The 9,287-nt window shown below is 34.9% G+C and overlaps 2 protein-coding genes across 2 annotated transcripts; both read left to right on the top strand.

Annotated features, from left to right (window-relative positions):
• Window positions 1-5,505: 5,505 nt before the first annotated feature.
• LOC113315338 lies at window positions 5,506-6,582 on the top strand. The gene is made up of 2 exons (XM_026563630.1): window positions 5,506-5,740; window positions 6,020-6,582. The coding sequence occupies exons 1-2, from the start codon at window positions 5,506-5,508 to the stop codon at window positions 6,580-6,582; spliced, it is 798 nt and encodes a 265-aa protein (XP_026419415.1).
• A 141-nt stretch (window positions 6,583-6,723) lies between these two features.
• Window positions 6,724-7,829, top strand: LOC113315337. Its single transcript, XM_026563629.1, has 2 exons — window positions 6,724-7,442; window positions 7,559-7,829. Exons 1-2 carry the CDS (start codon window positions 6,724-6,726, stop codon window positions 7,827-7,829), a joined length of 990 nt encoding a protein of 329 aa, XP_026419414.1.
• The last annotated feature ends 1,458 nt before the right edge of the window (window positions 7,830-9,287 follow it).

Below are 9,287 nucleotides of genomic sequence, written 5' to 3'. Positions count from 1 at the left end.
CATAAGTTTACTTGTGTTAGCATTTCCGATTAAGTTAATCATGGGTTCTCTTATGATTAATTTAATTGAGTATTTTGGATTCAAATTCATACTTGTATGTGATTTTTTATGTCCAAAGAAATCCTTCTTTTCTTTTTGAAATTAAGGTCGCTCTTGTTGTTCTTTCGGGAATGACATATTATGGGGGAGAGTTCTTAATTGAACTTGCGCTTAATTTCCAAATCTTTGTGGGGAGTGCGGCTAGGGAATATTATAGGGGTTATCTTGTATCTTTAAACTCCTTGATGAATGCATTTAGCTTCGGCTTTATGATTGCATCTAAATAAGATGATATATGCTTTCTTTTGGTCATGAAATGTCTCTTTTGGAAATTTCATTAGGATCCCGTTCTTGTACCTTTGCCAATTTTATTGACAAAAAGGGGGAGAATTAATATGTAGTTCACACTACAAATACATATGGTTTTCGGATCATTATGTAAGGGGGAGTGGTTTCCATGTGAGATGGAGTATTGACTAAGGGGGAGTGACGTATCACCATAGTATTGTTGTTAAAGTTGTGATACAATTGAACTTTGACGCTGCGTAATGATACTATGACACTGTATAACAATGATTGAGAACTCTTGTTTTCTCGTTGTTATAGCTACGGATTTTCAACAACGATGATGCTAAACTTACAACCTTTGGGATCATTGGAGTACTTGGAGGTGACGAAGATTTCAAGTAATGTTGAAGATCAGGCTTGTGGAATAGGAGCTACAAAAGTTTATTTATATATTTTTTGTATTTCATATGTATTGATAGTTTTGTCACTAAAATTGACAAATGGGGAGATTGTTAGAGCATTGCTCGGTCGAACTTGCATGCATTTCTATCTCAAGAATGTTTGTCAATGTTAGTGATCAGAACTATAAGTATTGATTTCTAATCTACTATAGCTAAGGTCTTGGACTAGGATAGAAAGTGTAGTTGAGCTCAATAACTCCATGGCAATCATCATACAAGACGAAGGACTACTCAAGGAACTGGTGGATATTCATCGACTAAAAGGTATGTGGATATTTGAACTTATCTATCACTCAAAAGTCTATTTATCTCCTATCTTGAGACAAACGTCATTTTGCTATATAGAATTAGATTATACACATTTGGTATTTCGAGCCGAGTTCACCTCGCCTATCTATTTCTCGAAATATGTGTTGGTAAAGCTTTCACTAAGTCATGTTATGTTTCAATCACTTTGAAAATTGCTCTGACGAAAAATGGTTTGTGAATAACAACTATATAACGTCCTCTGAGAATGTTTCAATGATTGAAATAAGAGTTTAGACTATATAACCATTTGGAGGATATAAGCATTGTTGTGGAAACACATATATGTATAAGTCCTTATTGCTTGAACCGAAGTTTGCGAACTTTGTTGATCAAGTGAACCGGATAAGTACGTGAGCTAAGTCCGCGAACTGGCAAAGTTCTCAAACCCGAGAATTTCTGCTGGAGTTTGTGAACTCCAGCCGGGAACTTAAGTTCGCGAACCCAGTCCGCGAACTTGAGTAGGTTATGTCTAAAAACGATGTTTAGTGAACTTAACTTTATAAACTAAGGAATGCAATTGGAAACCGTGGCTGTAGAGTTCATGAACCGGTTCATGTGAATCAAATCGTTTTTGCTTCAATTGTGTCTTGTGTAGTACATGAGATTTCCTTGCAATTGAACAACTCTCTAACTAGTTCATTTGAGTCATTTGAACTAGTTATGGTGAAGAAGAATATGGTTGACATGAAAGTGATCATATGGCTAACCATTTGGTTAAATATTGTTGAACCAACTAATGTACAAGTTTGGGTACGGTTACACAAGCCCAGGAACGTGCATTTAATTTGTGTATAACAAGCTATGTTTTCGATCTAACGGTTGATAAATATTAGCTTGAATCTAAATCATGTTTTCATCTGACGGTGAATATTGAATGCTTTGTTACCAAGCTAACATTGATTGCAAACCCTGATTTGAAAGACTATATAAGGGAGAACTCTAGCAACTGGGAAAACTAATCCCCTCACATTTTGTGTGATACTAGTTGTGCTAAGCTAGAGTCGATTCTCCTTTAACCTTTGGTTTCTTCTTCTAAGCCAGGTTAACGACTTAAAGACTTCATTGGGATTGTGAAGCCAGACCGATACTACTTTTCTTGTAGTTGTGTGATATGATCTTGTTGTTTCTATCGTACGAGTACAATTACAATAATTGGCTTGAGATTTCTATCTCCGATAAGCAAGATAAAAAGTAATCAAAAACATCTTCGTCTCATCGTTTGTGATTCCACAATATCTTTTTTCGCTGCGTCGATTAAGACTATTGTGAGGTGATTGATAATACTAGGATGTTCTTCGGGAATATAAGTCTGCTTTATCAATTAGTTCCTGTTCACCTTGATTTATCAAAAGACTGAACAAAACTCGTAGGTATATTCGTGGGAGACGGATTTATCTATTATCATAGACTTTTCTGTGTGATACAGATTTGTTTAATAAAGTCTTCGACTTTGGGTCGTACCAACTCTTAGTTGTGGATGAGATCAGCTAAGGGAATCAAGTACATAGTATCATGTTGGGATCAGAGACGTAGGAGCATAACTGTACCTTGGATCAGTGTGAGATTGGTTGGGGTTAAAATACAGTCCAGATCGAAGTTAGTTTGGAGTAGGCTAGTGACTGTAGCGGCTTAATACAGTGTGTGTTCAATCTGGACTAGGTCCCGGGGGTTTTTTGCATTTGCGGTTTCCTCGTTAACAAAATTTCTGGTGTCTGTGTTCTTTCTTTTCCGCATTATATTTGTTTATATAATTGAAATAATACAGGTTGTGCGTCGTTCAATCAATTAGAATATCCGACCTTTTGGTTGTTGATTTAAATTGATTGACACTTGGATATTGGTATTTGGTACCATCCAAGTTTATCTCTCTTTTATTTAAATTGAGACTCGCGGTTTGCTTGAGTAAGATTTAAATCGAGAGATAGAGATAAAAACTCTTTGATATACTTTTTATCTAGATTGAGTCTGACTATCTAGTTGATTCTCTAGAAAGTATATTGGAGTTTGTCCATACAGATTGCTAAGCGGAATATTGGGTGTGGTTGTTAGACCCCCGCTTTTTCATAGTTGAAATTGATATGTCAAGAATGATACCTAATAAGATATGGGTTGAGTCCAAACATGGTAGTTTTGAACAAAGATTTAACATTCCAAAGGTTCCTAAATTTTGCATTCATTGTCAGGTTGTTGGTCACTGTGTATCAGAATATAGATCAAAAGAAGAAAGTTACAGAACAAGAAGAAACAGTGCATGTGGTTCAAAATAAGAAAACATGGATGAAGGTTAATCCAAAGAACAATAAACATGCTGGTTTTGATATATGTTTTAGTGAAGAAGAAAAAGATCAGAAAACTATTCATACCCATATTCTAGACAGTGAAGATGAGAGGGTTTAAGTAATTGTTAATTCAATTTCCCAAAATAGTGGGGGTGAATCTTCCTTTGGTGATGAACAAGTAACTAAGGAAGTAGAAGTTAATTCATGTAAATTTAGAATACTTCAAAATTTTCCTGAAGAAATTTTGAATTCTCAAAGTCCACAAAGTGGTGGTGGTGAAACCTCTTCTGATAATGCTCCTAATTCTAAGGCAGAAGAAATTTTGAACTCTCCAAGTGCTTTCCCAGTCTTATCTACAACAAAAATATTGGAGTTGGTGGCTGGTGCACCTTCAGTTAATGAGGTTATTACTGTGATCCCTCCATTGGGAAAAGGTGCTTTATCTGTCAAGCAGAAACCTGGAACCAATGTGACAACCAGAAAACAGGCAGCCAGTTAGTTTCAAATAATGGTAAAAATGGGAACCTGAGAAGAGCAAATACTTCTCAATATCAAAATTCTAAATGAAGATTGTTTACTGGAATATCAGAGGCCTGAGAAGAGTTAAGGCCAAAGATAAACTTGAGAGTTTAGTTCATGCTTTTATTCCAACAATTTTAATTCTTGCAGAACCAAAAATAAGGTATTCTTCTGATTTCATTAAAAAGTTAAAATTATCTAGAATGCACTACGAAATAATTCATAATTCAACCGATGAGAATAAAGGAAATATCTGGATTCTTTGGAGTGCTTCTATAAAACCTCCATCAATAATTTCATGCACAAAACAAGAAATAACAATAGCAATGGGAGATACTTTATTTACTGGAGTTCATGCTGCTTCTTTGACTGTAGATAGAAGGGAATTGTGGAAAAATATGGAAGAAATAAATGTTCTCAACAAACCTTGGCTTGTAATTGGAGATTTTAATGTAGTAACTTGTTTATATGAGAAGAGAGGTGGTCTAAAGCCTTTAAGAATCTCAATGCTGGAATTTAATAATTGCTTACATGGTTGTGGATTGATTCAATCACCAAAAATTGGATTGGAGTTTTCATGGTGTAATAATAGAGCTGGAAAGAAGAGGATTGTATGCAATCTTGACAGAGCAGTTTTTAATGACAAGCAGCTGGAAATTTACCCAAGTTGGGGCTATAAAGTGGGAGCAAGAGGTATTTCTGATCATGGTGTTTTATATGGTGCTAATGCAGATATTCCTAATCCACAAAATATACCTTTCAGAGCACTCAAGGTATGTAAAAGTCATTCTTCTTTTAAACAGATAGTTAGAGATTCTTGGAATTCAGTTATCTTGGAAAATCCTTGTTTCATATACATGAGTAAACTAAAAGGACTCAAAAAACATATTCAAATTTGGAACTAGAATTCTTTTTGGAATGTTACAAAAAAACTGAAGCAAGTAGAGGATGAGATGATGAAGGCTTCTCTACTATCTGACAACAATCCCATGGATTTACTTCTTTTAAATAAACTAGTAAAAGCAAGAGGAAATCAAGAATTACTTTTAGATCAACAAAAATAAATTATTAAGTAGAAATCCAGAGTTCAATGGTTAAAATAATGAGTTGTTAATACTAAGTTCCTCCATGTTAATCTCAAGATAAGACAAGCTCAGAATGCAATAGTTGAATTAGAAAAACAGGAAGGTGGAATTGCTTCTAATCAAGTTGAAATAGCAGAGATTCTAATCAAACATTTTGAAGAAAAGTTCACATATCAAGAAGTTCAGTATTCCTCAGGAATTTTTACGGATATTCCTATGGTAGTGACTTAAGATGATAACATCCTTCTTGAACTCACTCCAACAGCAGATCAAATAAGACAAGCAGTCTTTGAATTAAATCCAGACAGTGCACCTGGGCCTGATGGATTTGCAGGTTGGTTTTACAGAGAAGTATGGGAGATAATAGGTGAAGATTTTATAAATGTTATCCAAATCTAGTGGAGTAGAGGTTCCATTCCCAATGGCTTAAATGCAATTTTTTTGCTTCTTCTCCCAAAATCTAAAAATGCTAAAAGAGCAAAACAATTCAGGCCGATTGGCTTGATGAACTTCAGTTTTAAAGTAATGACAAAAATTATCACAAAAAGACTAACTGAAATGATCAAGAAGGTAGTATCTCCTCAACAAGGTGCTTTTATTAAGGGAGTAAATATTCAAGAGAAGATTGCATTGGCCTCTGAACTAGTTAATGATATGGAATACAAGAGAAGAGGTGGAAATATGGGATTAAAACTAGATATTACTCAGGCCTATGACTCTCTTAGTTGGAAGTTCTTGTTTCAAGTCATGCAACACTTTGGTTTTTCAAGAAATGTCACAAAATGGTTGCACATTCTTCTCAAATCTGCTAGGATTTCTATATTATTAAATGGTGGCCCTGTGGGATATTTCCAAGTGAGCAGGGGGTTAAGATAGGGTGATCCCCTGTCTCCACTTCTATTTATTATAGCTGAAGAGTTAAGCAGAATTTTGATAAGAATGGTGCAAGAAAACCAAATCCATCCAATGATATCACGAAAAAATATTCAACCTTCTCATATTTTCTTTGCATATGACATCTTTATATTCTGCAATGCAGATAAGATAAATGTAAAGAAATTGTTGAAGGTCCTAAAAGACTACCAAGCTGCTTCTGGTCAAGTTATCAGTTCAGAAAAAATCAAATGTTTTGTAGATGGTACAAGTGAAGCAAGAAAAATTCAAGTTGCAAAATTATATATTATGCCTCTCTCAACTTCCCCTGACAAATATTTGGGAGTCATGCTGGAACCAGGGAGAGTAAAATCTATTCATCTTTGGAGTATAGTGGAGATGATACAAGAAAGCTTGGCTGGATGGAAAGGTAGATTACTTTCATTCCAAGAAAGATTGGTTTTGGTAAAATTTGTTCTATGCAGTTACCCCATTTATTCAATGGAAGTATACAAGTGGCCTAAAACAATAATAAAAGAATGTGAAAGAATCATCAGAAACTTTCTTTGGACTGGTGATCCTTCCACTAGAAAAGTTATAACTTTAAAGTGGGATTCAGTTTGTACTCCATTGGACGAATGTGGTCTTGGATTGAGAAGGATAGAAATTCTTAACAAAGCTCTTATAATGAAGCTTTATTGGAAACTTCTAAAGGGTGAAGATGAATGAATGTCAAGGTACTTTCAAGCTAAATATCAAGACAAAAATGGTAAATGGATTACATATTATAAAAAATCCTCTATATGGCCAGGTTTACAATGGGTGTCAAAAGATGTTTTACAACATTCTAAATGACTGGTGGGGAATGGGATGAATATTTCAATTTGGAATTATATTTGGATTAAAGACAAAGCTTTAGCAGAATTACACCCTGAGAATGAGTTCTTGAAGTTATTTCTAGATATGAAAGTATCAGACATACTGTTAGAGGGAGACTGGGTTATTCCTATAGAAATATTAGAAATGTTTGATATTACTGAACTTCCTGTTGCTGATAATAAAGAAGATAGAAGAACCTGGAGTGCTAATCTAAATGGAGAATTCACTGTGGCTTCAGCAGTGGAAAGTATCAAGAAGAAACAACCAAAACTTCAGTGGACTAAAAAGGTATGGAATCACTCAATCCATCCATCTATCTCTAGTAATGTCTGGAAATTGAAAAGAAATATCTGCTCTACTGATGACAACATGAAGAAAAGAAACTTCAATATTTCTTCTAGATGCCCATTTTGCAGAAATTCTGAAGAAAATATGGATCATATATTGTGGAATTGTAACCACAGTGAAATTGTGTGGAAATGGCTTGGTGACATGTTTTATTTTAAAAATCCAAGATCATTTGAGGAGATTTTCAATCTTGCCAATCAAAAAAGCCCATCAGTGAAAGAAATATGGTTTTTGAGAAATAAGTGTGTATATGAGAATGAAATCTTCAATGGTCAAAAGCTCAAGACTAGAATACTAAAGCTTACTACTGAGAATGAAGTAAGAATGAAGGCAAGATTTGGAATTCAGCATATGATTTACAGGTTTTGAAACATTTTAATCTGAATTGTAGAAAAACATACTCTACTAGAATCCAGGAAATATTTTTTCTTCTGCCATTGGAAAATCAAACACTTCTCTGTTGTGATGGTGCTTCAAGAGGAAATCCTGGTAATTCAGAATATGTATTTGTTGGAAAGAACTCATGGGGTGAATGCATAGTGGAAATAGCTGGTGGACTGGGAGTAGCAACTAACTATTATGCAGAGGTGATGGCTTTGCTATGTGTAGGGGAATGGGCTGTGAAAAATGGTAAGTTGAATGTCATCTTTAGAATAGATTCTAAAGCAGTAATAACAACATTCACCACGGGTCAGGTGACTTGGTTTGCCATTACAAGATGGAGCAAAATCATTGCATATCTTCAATAATGGAAATTCGTTCACAGTTTCAGGGAAATAAACTTCTCTGCAGATTCTATGGAAAAAAAGGGTGCAAGTATGGCGAGGGGAGAAGTTATAGTATTTATACAAAAACCACCGTTTATTCATATACTAGAGAATGAAAATCAACCTTATTATAGATTTTGTTAGCTGAGTGATATGTTGTATCTCATTTCATGGATGATCCCTGAGAGTGTTTTTTCATTTCTTTTGTTTCATTTTTGTTTCATTGTGTAAAAACTATTTGGTTTAATAAAAATCATATTATTGAGCAAAAAAAAGAGTTTTTTCAATTTCAAAGACAAGACGTATTGGAACTAGTACCTTGTCCCTCAAATATCAAATGGATATTCAAGAATAGGTCTGATTATTTTGGCACAATTGTCATAAACAAAGCCAGACTTGTCGCTCTAGGATATTCACAGATTGAGGGTATCGATTTTGACGAAACCTTTGCTCCTGTGGTATGCCTTGAGTCCATTCGGTTTTTATTAGCTCATGCTTGTTTCCTCAAGGTTAAGCTGTTTCAAAAATGGACATAAAATCCGCATTCCTTAACGAAAATTTTAAGGAAGAGGTCTATGTCGCTCAACCTAAGGGTTTTGAAAATCCCGACTTCCCAGATCATGTCCTTAAGCTTAAAAAAGCATTATATAGTTTAAAACAAGCACCTCATGCGTGGTTCGAAAAACTAACTACTTCTCTTCTAGGAAAGGTTTTTCGAGAGGCGGAGCGGATAAAACCTTGTTTACCATGTGGAGTGGGAAAGATGTTGTCGTTGTTCAAGTCTATGTATATGATATCATCTATGGTTTAACTTCTCAAAAACTTGCAAAAGATTTTCAAGTCTCTCTTAGGAAAGAATTTTAAATGAGCAATGTTGGTGAATTAATGTTCTTCTTAGGATTACAAATTCAGCAACATAAGGATGGAATTTACTTATCTCAAGAAAAATATGATAAGGATCTTGTCTCAAGGTTCGGTCTGGATAAGTCAACTCCGAAACTGACACCTAAGCCCACCACTAGTAAACTACACAGAGATGAGAAAGGAGTAAATATGGATCAAAAACTGTATCGATCCGTTATTGGTAGCCTTTTATATCTTACAACTACTAGACTTGATATTGCATTTAATGCTGGTTGTTGTGCTAGATTTCAGGCTAATCCAAAGGAATCTCATCTTGCAGCTGCAAAAAGGATCATACGATATGTTAATCATACGGTCGGGTATGGTCTATCTTACACCTTTGATACTAACACTGATATTTCTTCCTATTCGGATGTTGATTGGGCAGGATGCGTGGAAGACAGAAAAAGTACATCATGGGGTTTCTATTATGTAGGACTGAATCTTGTGGCATGGCATAGCAAGAAACAAAATTCACAGTCCCTGTCTACATACGAGGCAAAATATATTGTTGTTGTCTCATGCTGTACTCAACTT

Source organism: Papaver somniferum, chromosome 10 (assembly GCF_003573695.1).
Source record: "Papaver somniferum cultivar HN1 chromosome 10, ASM357369v1, whole genome shotgun sequence".
NCBI lineage: Eukaryota > Viridiplantae > Streptophyta > Magnoliopsida > Ranunculales > Papaveraceae > Papaver > Papaver somniferum.
The sequence above is the reverse complement of the archived record's forward strand: the minus strand, read 5'-3'. Positions and strand labels throughout refer to the sequence as shown.

Excerpts from the sequence above, each read along its gene's own strand:
- LOC113315337 (XM_026563629.1), top strand. The coding sequence starts at position 6,724 with ATGAATATTTCAATTTGGAATTATATTTGGATTAAAGACAAAGCTTTA. Across the intron at positions 7,443-7,558 it reads ATTCAGCATATGATTTACAG|AGGAAATCCTGGTAATTCAG; the intron begins GTTTTGAAACAT and ends TGGTGCTTCAAG.
- LOC113315338 (XM_026563630.1), top strand. The coding sequence starts at position 5,506 with ATGACAAAAATTATCACAAAAAGACTAACTGAAATGATCAAGAAGGTA. Across the intron at positions 5,741-6,019 it reads TCAAGTCATGCAACACTTTG|ATAAGATAAATGTAAAGAAA; the intron begins GTTTTTCAAGAA and ends TCTGCAATGCAG.